The following is a 17028-nucleotide window of genomic DNA, read 5'->3' on the forward strand; positions in this document are numbered from 1 at the left end:
TCAAATATGTGCCTGCACATGACCAATAACACTCCCAAGGGCAGCCTCAACTAGATTAAAATGTAATTGGGAATTATTTAATGAGAAAAATAAAAATACAGTACAACATAGATAATGTTAATAGATGGTTTTCTAAGTCAGAATGCTCCCACAGGGATTTTTGTGTGTGGTATAGTGGCCTCTGTTTCTGTTTGAGTTTGACACCACTGATCTAAGATATAAATATCATATAAAGAAAAAAGTTAACAGTGTCACAAAGAAACAGATAGATTTGTTTCTTTTGACGGGATAAGTAACTTCAGCTTCTGTTTGACCTGTACATTTTTAATTCTAAAACTAATACTGGCCAGGCATTTTCATATCTATAGTCTATCTGAATAATGAGCTTTTTCAGTGTTAGATCCCCAAAAGCAGACTAGGAGTGATTTGTTTAATCTATTTAAAAATTGTAAAGTAATGCAGCTATTTTGAGATGAAAGGAAATCACAGGTGGAAATGCTTTTTTAGAAAAAATAAAATATGTTGTTTGCAGTGAGTTATTTTTAAATTCTTTGTTCCTTCAGAACCCTAATATTTAAGAGATCTATAATTTAATCCATGTATTCACGTGACTGGCAAATAGCAACTCTTTTAGCAGACAATCTTCATGACTTGTATGGCTGAAAAAATTCATTACCCAGAAGGCTAACCCTGAGGGTATTGAGTTTCTTTGCATTTAGCCAAGTTTAACCTTTGACATCTGATGAATAATCTGCCTCCAGGCCCATACTCAATCTTTTAGATCAGGGTAGGAGCAGAAATTCTGGTAACCCTTCTAGAGCAAGGATCCCCACCATACCACACTGAAGCACCAGGACAGGACTTCAGTAGTAGTTGCTGTTCCTTTAAAGATCAGGGAACAGCAGAAGCCACCTTATCAAACAAAATAACTAAGACTAGTAAATGTAAAGTAAAATGACTTCTGTCAGCCAGGGATGCCATCCAGATGATCCTTTTGGTCTCGGTTTTATAATTTTGCTTTGATTCTTGTTAGCTGGTATGCTTTCCTGAAGTAGATTTTTAAAAATCTGTGGCCTGACAATGATACTAGACAACGACAGTAGTCTTTGTACATATCCACAGATGATGTCTAATATTTTTAGTATTTGTTTATCAGTAGGGGACCTGATATTTAAACAATGAATACTTCCTCATTTAAGCAAAGAAAAATAGGCTGGTACAGTTTTCAGGCTCATATGGAAATTTTGAAGAATGTATCATATCATAGTACTTGTACTTTAAATAATTTCTTAATATTATACTTTAATATTTGATGAATATGATATAATGAAATGGAATATACACTTAATGTAATTTCTAAAGACCTTGAGGATTAAAAAAATATTTCTTAGTTAAATAAACATAATATGTAATTGAGTGGACTAGGTTTAATTTGTTCAGTGCTGATTAATAAGATTAGAGCTGGAAGGGATATTGGAAGTAATTTAGTCCAGCACAGTCATTTTTTGGGTTACAAAAATAAGGCCTAAAGAAGTCAAGTGAATTTCCCTAGGTTATCCAGCAGTAAGTGTAAGGCTGTCAGGAGTGGAGGTCTTGTGACTCCGGAATCCATTGCCTTTATTAAATATATAATGTGGGAGTAAGTTGCGTATCTGTTAAAGAGATGTCTCTCTATTAGTTGAATTTATTTTTAGTTTAACTCTTTGTCTTGTTCTTGCCTCTTTTTTTTTTTAGGGTAACTTCTTTCAGAACATTGGTTCCATCACTCTGTTTGCTGTATTTGGCACAGCAATTTCAGCTTTTATTGTAGGTGGAGGAATATATTTTCTAGGTCAGGTAAGAGAGAAGTTTGAGAGAAGTCTTTGAAATGCTTGTATTCATAGAATTAATACTATAAAACTTATGTGTAGAATGAATTTCATATAGTTTACTCATAAAAGAAAACTCATATTCCCACTCAGCACATTAAGTACATTCTGACTGGACTAAGTATTGCATAGAGAGGATGCATGGTCTGGTAGACGGAGAGCCAGACTTGGAGGTGGGAAAATTTTTTTTGCATCCTACCTCTAATAATACTTGCTCTGTTATCCTGGGCAAGTCACATAACCTCTTGGTGCCCCTAGAAAACTCTCTATGACTCTTTAAGGGAGTTCTCTGTACTTTGGAAAACAAAAGTACGGCTCAAAAAAAATACATTAAGCTTTGGAGAACCTACAAAACTGTGATGAGGAACATAGTGGTGGTGTATGCCTATAATTCCTGCTACTACTGATGCAGAGGTTGGTGGAGTAGTTGAGCCCAGAAAAGTTGAGCCCAGAAGTTCTGAGCCACAATGTGCTAAACTCATCAGGTATCCATACTAAGTCTAGCAGCAATATTGGGAGTTTCTGGGAAGAAGTGTCGACTAGGCTGCCTAATGAGGAGTGAACCAACCCCGGTCAGAAAAGGAGCAGGTTAAAACTCCCATTCCAGTTAGAAGGAGATTGGGCCCATGAGCGACTAATGTACTTCTAGCCTGGGCAAAATAGGGAAGGACCAGTCTTTAAGAGACTTAAAAAAAAAAAGATTTTGTGAATTGTAATGAAGGCAAACACCTTGTTACATTGAAGTGTATTTGTACAGTAATTTATATTTAAAAGGTTATTCTTTCTGATTTCACTTCCAGTTATTGTCAATTCTAAATTATCTACATGTGGATTACTACACATAAGCCATGCATTTTCTACCACACTGTTGGCCAGCTAGTAGTGCTATTATTTGACATATTCTCAGGGAATTTAAACTCATCTTAATTAGTCTGTTGAAACATAATTAGTAAAGTCTTCAAGGAAAAAAATGAGTCATTCATAATCAAATGTAAAGATACAGGTGATTGGTTATTTTGCATTATACATATTGCTGTTCCTTTCTTTCATTGTGAATAATGGAGATATTAACTCTTTCAGTACTAAGCTAAGTGTAAGAAAAGTATCTGAGAACCTGACAGGTTTCTCCTAAATGTGGTGAAGCTGAATCCTTTTCCTTTTTTTGATAACAGTGGCTAAAACCCATGTTACCTTATTCTTGCCCGTAGCACTTTGTGCCACATAATGCAGGTATATCTGTCTACTCTTGTAACTTTATTCATTATTTGGCTTTGAATATCCAATTAGAAAATAAATGTCATAGCAGAGAACTTTGGTTAATTAGTTTTTATCTCAACATACTACCCCATACTTTTTTTTGGAGGCAGTTAGGATTAAGCAACTTGCCCAGGATCACACAGCTAGTAAAAGTCTGAGTACAGATTTGAACTTGGGGCTTCCTGACTCCAGGGCTGGTGCTCTTTGCTAGCTGCCCTTGTATCCCATATTTTTTAAACATAAAGTTTTACTTCAGGTCAGAGTAAAATTTGGGAATTTTGTGGTTTATTATTCAAACTAACATTCTGCTAGCATATTCATATTCTGTTTATAAGCAAGTTTTAATCTCTTTATTCTTTATTAATCTTTTCTTTGTTATTGTTTGTTTTTTTTAAACAGGCTGATGTAATTTCTAAACTCAACATGACAGACAGGTAAATCCTTCCTAATACAACATATATTTATCTGCTTTGCACTCTGGGGAAATTATCTTCACGATACTTCATGGGTACAATATTCATATATTATATACTGGAAATGCTTCAGTAGATTCTAATCTGAATAACTTTGTCTTTTTGAATCTTGAATGAAAATAATTTTTGTGTACTCACTACCCTTTTTCTTAAGATTTATTTGGGTATCTTTTCAGGGTCATTTGACAGTAGTATTTTGACAGAAATTATTATTTTGGCATTTGGAGAAAAAACTCTTTAGAAAAATGAGCTATTTCCCCCTTCACTGTATTTTTGTCCTTTATTATTCATAATTATCCCTAAGCATTTATTAAGTATGTGACAGGTGCTATCCTAGGTATATCCTTACAATACAAAGAAATAGCTCTCTTGTTTTTCTTCTTACCTGTCTGACTTTTCTTCTCAGTCTCCTTGGATAGATTATTGACCATGTCATACTTCATAACTGTAGGTATTCCCCAAAGCTCAGTCCTGGGCTTTCTTCTCTTTTCTGTATACTCTCTTTCTCAGTGACTTCTTCAGCTCCCAGGTGGTTGATTATCATCTGTGTGGACATGGCTCCCACCATATCCAGCCTTATTCTCTCTTTTAAGCTCCAGTCCTGCATCACCAACAGCCTGTTGGACATTTCTAACTGGATGTTTTATAGGCAACTCAAACTCAATATGTCCCCAGAGAAAACTTATCTGTCCTCCAAAATCCACCCACCTTCTGAACTTCATTATTTCTTTTTTAAAAAATTTATTTATTTTTAGTTTTCAGTATTCACTTCTATAAGATTTTGAGTTTTAAATTTTCTTCCCCTCCTTCTTCTCCTCCCTCCCTAATGTGGTATGCAATCTGTTATAGGCTCTACATATACATTCATATTAAACATATTTTCATATTAGTCATGTTGTAAAGAAGAATTAGAACCAATGGGAGGAACCATGAGAAAGAAGAAACAAAACCAAAAGAAAAAAAAGAGAGAGCAAATCATATGCTTTGATCTGCATTCAGACTCTGTAGTTCTTTCTCTGAATGTGGATAGCGTTTTCCGTTATGAGTCTTTTGGAGTTGTCTTAGGTCCTACAGTTGCTGAGAAGAGCTAAGTCTGTCAAAGTTAGTCATCGCACAGTGTTGCTGTTGCTGTGTACAATGTTCTCCTGGTTCTGCTCACTTCACCTAGTATCAGTTCATGTAAGTCTTTCCAGGTTTTGCTGAAGTCCACCTGCTCATCATTTCTTACGGAACAATAGTATTCCATTACATTCATGTACCACAACTTGTTCAGCCATTCCCCAATTGATAGGCATCCCTAAGAATTTCCAATTCTTGACCACCACAAAAAGAGCTGCTATAGATATTTTTTGTAAATGTGCATCCATTTCCCATTTTTATAATCTCTTTGGGATATAGGCCTAGAAGTGATATTGCTGGGTCAAAGGGTATGCACAGCTTTATAGCCCTTTGGGTATAGTTCTAAATTACTCTCCAGAATGATTGGATCAGCTCACAACTCCACCAACAGTGCATTAATTTAACTTCCTTATGTCTGTTGAGTGCACCACCACCTTTCCCTTACTCAGGTTTCCAAAATTTGAGTCATTTCCTACTCCTCACTCTCCCTTCGCCTACTCAAGATTTTTTATAAAGAGCCATCTGGATAACTATCAGATACTTAATACTTCAAGGAATCATAATTTAATTGTTGTGGATATTCCCTCCAACACAGATCACAATGTATCTACAAGTTAAGTTGTCCCTAACAGTTGCTCTGTCCAAAAAATTCATTACATTGTGGCCAACTTGGTAAAGAGCCTTTCTGAAGTCAGCTAGGCTGGTCTTCAGACAGCAATTATATTATCTTATCACCAAGCCCGTACTTAAAACCTTCAGCTTGGTGGAGGACCTGCCAGATTTAGACTCTTCCATGCTGTAATGAGGTTTCAGAATAGCAGAGATATGGGTGGATATATAGCCAAGCAGTTGATACTTATGACAGACTTGTCAGAAGTCGCAAATCATACATTTGCTAGTTCCTTGTATGTTTTGACCTTAGACTAAAATGAAACAAGGTAGACTTTGACCTTGGACTAAAGCCATACAAGGTGGATTACCTATCTTGAAAAGTTCAGATATTTGTTGTTCTTCCCTGGAGGTTGTTACAAAATGTCTCTGATACTTCCCCCTAGCTCCAGAGTGACAATGTCTTGTGCATTATATATTTGAAGTTCAGCTTGGTTTTGCAATTTACCCAGTATTAATGTAGTCAGCCTTTATAAATCACAAAATAACACACTTTCCTTGTCTTCTTTGGCTCTTAATGTAATTTAAAATAAAAATTACTGAGAAAAATTCAAAACTGTTGTTTTTTTTCCCCATTGAAGTGCCAGCTAAAATGGTTTTAGGTGAAAAGGTGTCTTCAATTAATTTATAAGTACTATTCAGTAGCTACAGTTGAAATTTTGTCATCTAGTTAGGATTCTGTCTAGCTAGGTAGATTTGACTTTGGAAGTCCTTCCCTTTTCAGAGGAGAGGTGCTAGGTTTCTCTTTTGGACTCTTTTGAAAGTTTTCATCTTTATTCCATTTTGCTTTGATGCATATATCAAAACTTCTTTCTAGGAGCCAACCTAATCATGTCCTTATGATGCTTTGTAAAGAATTAAAATGATTTTGTAAAGAAGCTAATTCTTTGCAACAAATTAAACTGATTTCTAGAATTTTCATCTGTATGTGCTATAAAAGGTCATGGACACAGACATTCTGATGTCAGTTTCCAGTGTGCTCTTCATATAATACCCACTGAATAAATATTCATCAAATTGAATTTCAAACTCAGTTGCCATCATAGCTGTGTAGCGCTTGAGTGGGCAGCCTTAGCCAAGGACCTGTTTGACCAGCAAAGGCAGAGTACCAGAGCTGATAGGCTTTCCTACTTGCCATGATTCTTATGACAAACTATCCAAATCTATACCTGCTATGTCAATTAAAGAATATATTAAGAATTTATGTACAGGGGGCAGCCAGGTGGCGCAGTGGATAGAGTACTGGCCCTGAAGTCAGGAGGACCCAGGTTCAAATGCGGCCTCAGACCAAACACTTGACACTTACTAGCTGTGTGACCCTGGGCAAATCACTTAACACCAATTGCCTCACAAAAAAAAAGGAAAAAAAAGAATATATATATATATATACACACACACAACAAAAAAGTATGTGTGTGTGTGTATACACACACACACACACACACACACACTTTTTTTTTTAATTGGTGAGGCAGTTAAGTGACTTGCCCGGAGTTACACAGCTAGTGAGTGTTATGTGTTTGAGGCTGGATTTGAACTCAGGTCTTCCTGACTCCAGGGCTGGTGCTCTACACACACGTACTTAATAGTACTTTTTTTTCCCCCAATTAAATGTAAAGATAGTTTCAACATTCATTTTTGTGGGATTTTAAGTTCCAAAATTTTCTCCCTCTCTTTCTTCCTCCCTTCTCCAGGACAGTAAGCAATCTGGTATAGGTTATACATGTACTATCATGTTAAACATATTTCTACATTAGTCATGTGGCGAAAGAAGAATCAAAACAAAAGGGAAAAATCATGAGAAAGAAAAAAACCCAACAAAATGCAAATAGAATGCTTCAGTCTGCATTCAGACTCCATAGTTCGCTCTCTGAATGTGGATAGCATTTTCCATCATAAGTCTTTTGGAATTGTTAAGAGTTGTTATTGAGATGGACCAAAGGTGTTTTTCTGTTTAGTCTCTACTGAAATGTACCTTCTTAATCCAAACCCCAGTATTTAAGCTTACCACTGTACTCTTCCAGATCTCTGTCTTTGCCTGTTATTTTAGGGCTTTTCTTCCTGTAACTCCTGTCTCTCCCCACTCCCTCCCTTATTATAGAACTTTCTGTGCTTTGCTGTTCCCCATCCTTCTAAATTTAGGGGTTGGGTCCCTGAACTTTTTTTTTATATTTTTATAACTATATTTCAATATAGTTGATTTCCTTGTTTTAAAAAATGTGTGCTGACACAGATGGTACATAATAAATTCAGAAGCTGAGTGAACAATACTTCATGATTGCTCCATGTGCTGTTCTTATATGACCCCTCTGTCCTCTGGATTTTTGATTCTATATCAAAGATTATACCTCTTAGATTACTTCTCCAAGCACCCTGCTGGTTCCTCCTGTGTTCCTTGAACTGCCCTTCTTGGTAACAACCATACTTTGAACTGAACTACAGTTCTGTGTGCCATAGGCACACTGCCTACCTCAGCCCAAGTCCTACTGGCCCCTGGCAGGAGCCATTGAGAACAGACTGCTCTCAGTAGTGTGATTGTCCCACTTCCATTCTGGTTATCATCTGTGGCACTCTACCAAAGGGCAATGAAACTAGGGCAGCTGCTTACGTTTCTAGCCTACTTCCATTTCTGATAAATCAATCTGAGATTTTTTCAGTCACTTAATAGCGAGTGGTAAACTGTTCTGTTGGTACCCACTTCGTTGCAACTTGGCATCTGGTAACATTGCACATTGGGGGCCTAGGAAGGAATAGGAATTGACTACTGCTTCAGTACCTTTTAGAGCATTATTTTTTGTTTTTATTTTTGTGATAGAAATGCCTCCAAATTATTCTGCTAGAGGGAAATTCAGGGATAAATTAGGCAAATGGTTTAGTCTCTGCCTTCTTGAAGCTTACACTATAAATGGCATAATATAATCATAAAAGATGTTGTAGAAATCATATTCCTCATTTGCAGACAACGGAGGGGAATCAGAATGGATGCCCAGCCATCTTAGAGTGAATTATCAATTTAAAAAGCACTGCCCCAAACCCAATAGGTAGAAGAAAGTGTCATTTATGTCTCCACAATCTTGAATTCTTTTGTGGATTGGTTGGGAGTTTAGGTGGGATACTTGGGCTATCCAAGGTATAATGGGAGCTAAAATATTAATTGGCAGGCAGTAGAGGGTCTGTGTGGAAAGGGTTGCTGCATACATCAGATCTGGAGCCTCTGGTCAACCAGAGGTATTAGAGGGCCTGTGCTTCTGGGATAAAAAGCTTGGTGGTCAAGTCTTCCCTCCATATATATGGCATTGTTTGAGGATACCTCATCTCTAGTCTACTTCAGAAGAGACTGTGGAGCTGGGGCCCACTACAGTGATCATAACCTGAAGAGAATTCTTAGTGACAAGATGCCAAAGGCCAAACTGAAGTTGAGGGCCAAACTGAAAGGAACTTACATCTATCAATGATCTAAGCCTTATGGAGTCAGTGGTTCTAAAGGACCTATATTCAAGGATGCACATTCAGACCACATATTTCACAAATCTCAAGCCTGCGGGTGCCAAAGGTACTAGAAAGCTTGTCTTTCTGGGACTTAGAAATTGGTAGTTGATAGGGTATCATTTGAGTATGTCTCATCCCCGACATCTCCTGACAGGAGGTTCCATGGCATTGTTTGAATGTATCTGGCCCAGGGAACCTACATGCACGGTATTTACTGACCTAGAAACCTGTTTAAACTTCCTTGCTGCATATGTCCACTCTTTGTACCTCTGTCTCCCTAGTGTTTGAAGTGACAAGCCTTGGAAACAGACACTACTGCCTTCACTTGAAATGCCATGTACAGTCATCCAAATGCCTGGAGGATGAGTGCCCTGACCATTTCGTTCTTTTTTTTTTTTGGCTAGGCAGTGGGGTTAAGTGACTTGCCCAGGGTCACACAACTAGTAAGTGTTATGTGTTTGAGGCCAGATTTGAACTCAGGTCCTCCTGAATCCAGGGCCAGTGCTCTATCCATTGCGCCACCTAACTACCTCCTATTTGGTTCTTGCCCCATCCTTTGGCTAATAAAATTCTTTTATCCTTGTGATTCAGTCACCATCTGCTGAAGTGAAAACCTGTTCCCTCTGCTAATATTCCTTAATAACCTCTCCTCCTTAGAGGTTAACTCCAAGTGTTTGTCGAATCTGTTTCACCCCATCCAGATCCTTGTTACACTCATTCTCCCTCATTTCTCAAGGAGCTCACAGTTATTCCCTGTATCCCAACTCCTGCTTCACACTTAGTGACTTCAGTATACCTGGTGGTATCCCCTCAATAACCTTAGCTTCTCAGTAAATCAATGTCCTCAGCTCCCACAGGTAGCCACAGAGATGCTCATACCTTAAACCTCTCTGTTGCTTTCTGTATAACCCCATGATTTTGAACTCTGAAATTCCTTTTTGACCATAACTTTCTATCCTTGCATCTCCCACTCTGCCTCAAATCCTGAGATCCTCCTAAATGTATTCTTTGTATTCACTGTGACCTCCAGTCCCTCCACCCCTGCCTTGTTCTCCCAGTCTGTTACCTGTAGCTTCACTTTCCTCACTCCACAAACTTGACCTTGCAGTTGACCAGTTCAGTTATGCACTGTCCTTTACACTTGAGTCTTTTACTTTGTTGCTACTCACACCTTGTCAAACTTCAAACCTGGGCTGGCTGCACCATCATCTTTCTCTGTTTTTCAGTGCTGTTGAACCCTGCTGGAAGAAATCATACAGCCTTGCTGATTGGTCCACTACAAATCTGTTATCTCAACTGGTTCCCCACTACTGCATATAATATGCAATCATATTTTCCCCTAATTATATACCCTATTGGGACTGTTCCAAACCTTTTCCCACAAGTGTCCCCACCCCCTTCTAGTAGAGGACCTCAATTCTTAATTTATTAAGAAAATGGAGACCCTCTGTCACAATCTCCTTTCCTGTACATTTCATAAAACCTTTGTTTTTTGCTAGGCTTTTCCATTGCTCCAGTCTTTGAGAAAGAAGTGACCCTCCTTCTTGCCAAGATTAATCCTTCATTTTTCTCCCCAATCTCCACTGAAATGGAGTGGGAGAGAAAATAAAATTTTAAGTGAAAAAATTAAATTATAATAAAAACAAGGTTAACCCCCTCTACTTGGGACTTATTCCTTTGAACATTTTCTTCCTTTCCCTCCCTATCTCATATGCCCTGTTACCTATAAATATGTTCAGGTCTCCATCATCCTATGTACCTTCCCTTAACCATCTCATTCACTCATAGTATCATCTTACTGCTCTTATATATGACATTAAATAGAATATATTACCATCTATTTTGCTGCTGCATCTTAAGGACCAGAGGGCCTTTCAATATGCAGAAATATATGTTGTTTCCCACTAATAAAGTATGAGCACTTTGAGAACGTGGACCATTTTGCTTTTCTCTTTGTAGTCTTATGGTTTTCCTACAGAGTAAGCACTTAATAAATGCGTATTCATTCATTCGTTCTCCTTCTCAAAGTCAAATTCCTCTGAGACTCTGTGACACTGTGCTCCCACTTCCTCATTCCTACTCTTCAGCTGCTTGCAGTCTTAATTCCAGTTTTACCACTCTAGTGAAACTACTCTCTCCAAGATAGTCAATGATCTGATTGCTAAATCTGTTGGCCTTTTCTCAGAAGTCACCCTACTTAATTTTTGTGCAGTATTTGACTATGTTACCTACCCCTTTCCTCTTAGATATTTATCTCCTTCTTTGGTTGCTATGACACTGCTGTCTTGATTATTTTACCGATAGGTTATCATTCAACTTTTACTTCATAAGCATCAGTGTCCCTCCAAGTCTCTGCCCTGAGCTCTCTTCTCTTCTTCAACTCTCAGTAATTTAATCATCTCCCATGTATTCAATGATCATTTCTATGTACTATTTCAAAAACCTCTAAAAAGGCCTACTCAGTATTCATTTTCTTTTCCCTATACCTTTGTACAGGTTGTCTGTCTACCCCTTCCCTGAAATGTGGCCTCATTTTACCTTCCTTTCAAGGCTCAGCTGCTGTGCCAATTATTAAGGAAAGCGTTTTCTAATCTCCCTAGTTGTTAGTGCTTTTTCTCTCCTCAAGCTCTCTTTTATCTACCTTTGTGTGTACGCATTTGTATCCATAACAGAATGGAAGCTTCTTGAAAGCAGATTGTTTTTGTCTTTGAATTCCAAGTGCCCGGTAAAGTCCTTGACAGGTAGTAGACAATTATTAATGCTTATTGAATAAATGAATGAATGTGTAAGGGCAGAATTTTTGGTTTTGGTTTTTGCATCCCCAGCCCCTGACAAAGTTTTTTCAAGTCCAGCTTCTCACATATGTTAGAGATTTGACTTTGTCACTTAACCTCCTGGTGCTCCAGATAATTCTGTAAGACTATATACGTTGTAGAGCAATGACCAATCTGCCTTGGCATAGGATTTCTTCAAGGGTACTTCCCTGTGCCAATGAAATCCCTGGTCTGGAACAAAATAAAAACATTCATCAAACCCTAGAACCATGCTTTGGCCAGGCAGGCACTTCATACATGTTTACTGAACTGAACTGAATTGCTGCTTAAAGTGAAATGAAAACTGAAGAACACAGCTCACCTCATTTCAGGATATATAATCAGGGTTTTCCCTTTTTTCCTTTGGACAGTGACCAAGGAAAGAATTTCTAGTGAAATGTATTATAGGAATTTTGATCTAAAGTATCAAAAAGGTCAGTCAGACTTTTTCCCAGGCATAGGAATAGACTTCTTATGCATGAGTTTGTCTGTGTAGTAGTCATTGTAATGATTTTAACTCATAGTTTTAATTCTCTAAGTTACATTTTTAATTTACTAAATTTCTTACAGTCTGTCTTATTTCAGGCCCTCTTCAGTCATTGTCATCAGTTAATGGGAAAAGCAGTCTGGAGCAGTGGAAAGACTGACTGCTAGCTTTAGAGTCAGAAGACTGGTGTTCAGATCTGATCTCTGCCATCTCTGTTACTTTGGACAGATCACTTTGACTCTTAGTTTCCTTATGTGTAAAATGAAGCAGCCCATGTGGCCTGCAAAGTCCCTGTAATCTTTTCATTTGATAGAGTAATTTATACATTGTCTTCTGAGGCTAAGTGACCTTCTTATTTGGGTTGGCTTCAGCCATGTTAGTAATTCAGGCAACTTGTGTCTCAGTGTTATGTTCTATCAGAATTATTCATTGTTCAAATATATGACCATAACGCAAACCCAATTTGCTGTATGATATATTGAAACATGTTTTGTTTTGATGATATTGAGGCAGCTTGATCACACAGTGGATAGAACACTAAGCCTGGAGTCAAGAAGACCTGAGTTCAAATTCAGCCTCTTACACTTACTAGCTGTGTGACCCTGAGCAAGGCATTTAACCTGTTTGCCTCAGTTTCCTCATCTGTAAAAATGTGGATTATAATAACAACTACCTCCCAGGGTTGTTGTGAGGATCAAATGAGATAATAATTGTAAATTGCTTAGCACAGTGCCTGGAATATAGTACACATTATGTAAATGTTTGTTATCATTATAGCTATTATTGTTATGATATATTTCATATGTGGGAAAGGTTGTTCTAAAAACTTAGCCAAAAATGAAAATAAGCCATTTGAGGAATCAGAGAATTTTTTATTTGATAATACTTTTTTAGAAATAAAAGAGACCACCTATATTTACTTAATATATGCTACTAATCCTTTCTCTAATTGTTTGAGTTCTTGTTGCTAATATCTATCCACAAGGCAGTGGCACCTTTTTAATACAGCCTTGTCTGGATGTGAGTTAGTTGTTTCACAAAGGAAAATTTTCAGGAACCTGGACTTTGCTATTATTTTATCTATTTTCTACATATTGTGCACAAAGTTGTGGAAGTCTTAAAATGTATTATACATTTTCAGGCTTTCTTAGAGAGAGAATACTGAATGCAGTGTTTTTTACCTTTTCTTGATGGCTTAGAATCATTTTTTTAAAAGCATAAATTACTGTACTTTGTAATAATATGGTGATGCCCTCTACAGCTGTTGAGGCAGATCAAACAGTCAGCATTTATTAAACATTTACTATGTATCAGCCACTGGTAGGTGTTGAAATTTTCTTTTCAAAACTTTCAAGCTTGTTTTGAAGCTTTTTTTTTTTTGAAACTACACCTTCCCTGCTACTGTCCTAGTCTAATTATTTCTGTGGGCTTAATTCTTTCTAAAATAGTTAAAAGGGAGTAGGGGAAAGCTCAGTGTTTTCCTAATATTGAACCAGCCCTGCATTCCTGGTATAAATCCTACCTGGTCATAGAGAGTTATCTTCGAGATAAGTAGCTGTAATCTCTTTGCTAATATTTTATTTAAAATTTTTGCATCTATATTCATTAAGGAAATTGGTTATGATTTTCTTTCTCTGTTTTGGCTCTTCCTGGTTTAGGTATCAGCACCATATTTGTATCATAAAAAGAATTTGGTAGGACTCCTTCTTTACATGTTTTCCCAAATAGTTTATATAATATTGTTCTTTAAATGTGTGATAGAATTCACTTGTAAATCCATCTGGCCCTGGGGATTTTTTCTTAGGGAGTTCATTGATGGCTTGTTCAATTTCTTTTTCTGAAATGGGGTTATTTAAGTATTTTATTTCCTCTTCTGATAATATGGGCAATTTATATTTTTGTAAATATTCATCCATTTCACTAAGATTGTCAAATTTATTGGCATACAGTTGGGCAAAATAGCTCCTAATTAATTGTTTTGATTTCCTCTTCATTGGTAGTGAATTCTCCCTTTTCGTTTTTGATACTGATAATTTGGTTTTCTTTTTTTTTAAAAAAATCAAATTAACCAAAGGTTTATATATTTTATTGTTTTTTCATAAAACTTTTATTAATTCAGTGGTTTTCTTAATTTCAATTTTATTAATCTCTCCTTTAGTTTTCAGAATTTCTAATTTGGCATTTAATTGAGGATTTTTAATTTGATGTTTTTCTAGCTTTTTTAGTTGCATGCCCAATTCACTGATCTCTTCTTTCTCTATTTTATTCACGTAAGCATTTAGAGATCTAAAACTTCCCCTAAGGACAGCTTTCACTGCATCTCATAAGTTTTGGTATGTTGTCTCATTATTGTCATTCTCTTGGATGAAGTTATTGATTGGTTCTGTGATTTGTTGTTTGACCCCCTCATTCTTTAGGATTAGATTATTTAGCTTTCAATTAATTTTTAGTCTGTCTTTCCATGGCTCTTTATCACATGTAATTTTTATTGCATCGTGATCTGGAAAGGATACATTTAATATTTCTGCATTGGATTGTGAGGTTTTTATGACCTAATACGTGGTCAGTTTTTATGTAGGTGCCATGTACTACTGAGGAAAAGGTACATTCCTTTCTATCCTCATTCAGTTTTCTCCTGAGGTCTACCATATCAAACTTTTCTAAAATTTTATTCATCTCCTTAACTTCTTTCTTGTTTATTTTGTGGTTAGATTTATTTAGGTCTGAGAGGAAGAGGTTGAGGTCCTCCACTAGTATGGTTTTGTTGTCTATTTCTTTCTGTAATTCCTTTAACTTCCCTAAGAATTTGGGTGCTATACTACTTGGTGTGTATATGTTTAGTAATGATATTATTTCTTTGTCCATGGTGCCTTTTAACAAGATGTAGTTTCCTTCTTTATCTCTTTTAATCAGATCTGTTTTTGCTTTTGCTTTGTCTGAGATAAGGATTGCTACCCCTGCTTTTTTTACTTCAGCTGAAGCATAATGTATTCTGCTCCAGCCTTTACCTTTACTCTGTGTGTATCCCTCTGCTTCAATGTGTTTCTTGTAAACAACATATTACGATAAATCATATAGGATTATGGTTTTTAATGCGCTCTGCTATCTGCTTCCATTTTATGGGAGAGTTCATCCCATTCACATTCACAGTTATGATTACTATCTGTTTCTTTCTCCATCCTATTCCCCTCCCCCCCTTTATGCTTTTCTCTCTTCTTTCTCCTTTTCCCTCCCAACTGGAGTTTTGCTTTTGACCACTGCCTCCCTCAACCCGCTCTCCCTTCTATCAGCTCCTTCCCTTTTCTTCTCCTTTTCCTTGCTACTTCTTCCCTCCCTTCTATCTACCCCCTTACTTTTCTTTCCCCTTTCCCTTCCTACTTCCTATAGGGTAAATTAGGTTTCTGTACCTGAACTGATTATGTCATTCTCTCTTTGAGCCAAATGTGATGAGAGTAAGGTTCAAACAATGCCTGTTCCCCTCCTTTCTTTCCTTCTACTGTATTTGGTTTTTGTGCCTTTTCATGTGATGTAATTTATCCTTTTCTGCTTCCTCCTTTTCCTCTTCTCACAGTACAGTCTCTTTTCACCGTGTAATTAGATTTTTTATCATTATATCAAAGTCAAATTATACCTACACCCTCTATCTATGTATGCCCCTTTTAAATGTTCTCAAGAATTACAAGTATTATCTTCCCTTGTAGGGATGTAAACATTTTGTCCTTATTGAATAACGTTTTTTTTCTTTCTTGTTTATCTTTTTATGCCTCTCTTTGAGTCTCCTGGTTCTGCTCACTTCACTCAGCATCAGTCCTTAACAAGTCTTTCCAGGTTTTTCTTGTTTTGTTTTTAGGCAATTGGGGTTAAGTGACTTGCCCAGGGTCACACAGCTAGTAAGTATCAAGTGTTTGGTCTGAGGCCTGATTTGAACTCAGGTTCTCCTGACTTCAGGGCCAGTGCTCTATCCATTGCACTACCTAGCTGCTCCTTTCCAGGTTTTTCTGAAGTCTACCTCCTCATCATTTTTCACAGCACAATAGTATTCTATTACATTCATATACTACAACTTATTTAGCCATTCCACAATTAATGGGCATCCCCTCAATTTCCAATTCTTTGCCACCACAAAAAGAGCTGCTATAAATATTTTTGTACATGTGGGTCCTTTTCCCATTTATATGATCTCTTTGGGATACAGCCCTAGAAGTGCTACTGCTGGGTCAAAGGGTATGCACATTTTTATAGTTCCAACTTGCTCTCCAAAATGGTTAGATCATTTCACAACTCCACCAACAATGCATTAGTGTTCCAATTTTCCCACATCTTCTCCAACAGTTATCATTTTCCTGTTTTGTCATGTTGGCCAATCTGATAGGTGTGATGTGGTGCATCAGAGTTGTTTTGATTTGCATTTCTCTAATCAATAGTAATTTAGAGTATTTTTTCACATGGTTATAGATGGCTTTAATTTCTTCATCTGAAAACTGTTGTGTTCATATCTTTGACCATTTGTGAATTGGGGAATGACTTGTATTCTTATAAATTTGACTTAGTTCTATATATGTTTTAGAAATGAGGCCATTATCAGGGATACTGTTTGTAAAAATTCTTTCCCAGTTTTCTGCTTCTCTCCTAATCTTGATTGCATTGGCTTTGTTTGTGCAAAAACTTTTCAATTTGATATAATCAAAATTATCCATTTTGTATTTCATAATGTTCTCTATCTCCTGTCTGGTCATAAATTCTTTTGTTCTTCATGAACCTATGACAGGTGAAGTATTCCCTGTTCCCCCAGTTTCTTTATAGTATTAGCCTCATGTACCCATTTTGACTTTATTCTGGTATGTGGTGTAAGA

At 36.8% G+C, this 17028-nt stretch overlaps 1 protein-coding gene across 4 annotated transcripts in view; it reads left to right on the forward strand.

Annotated features, from left to right (window-relative positions):
• SLC9A8 (solute carrier family 9 member A8) overlaps positions 1-17028 on the forward strand; it is a 121830-nt gene that overhangs the window by 40560 nt on the left and 64242 nt on the right. For all 4 annotated transcript variants that reach the window (XR_013484685.1, XR_013484684.1, XR_013484686.1 and 1 more), the window contains exons 6-7: positions 1735-1836; positions 3525-3559. Coding sequence is in view for 1 of the 4 variants with exons in the window: in XM_078149871.1 (XP_078005997.1) it covers positions 1735-1836; positions 3525-3559 (137 nt within the window). In the remaining 3 variants the exon portion in view is untranslated. The remainder of the gene's footprint in view (positions 1-1734; positions 1837-3524; positions 3560-17028) is intronic.

The sequence above is a fragment of the Phascolarctos cinereus genome, unplaced genomic scaffold, assembly GCF_003287225.1.
Source record: "Phascolarctos cinereus isolate Bilbo 61053 unplaced genomic scaffold, phaCin_HiC Scaffold_2;HRSCAF=192, whole genome shotgun sequence".
Lineage (NCBI taxonomy): Eukaryota > Metazoa > Chordata > Mammalia > Diprotodontia > Phascolarctidae > Phascolarctos > Phascolarctos cinereus.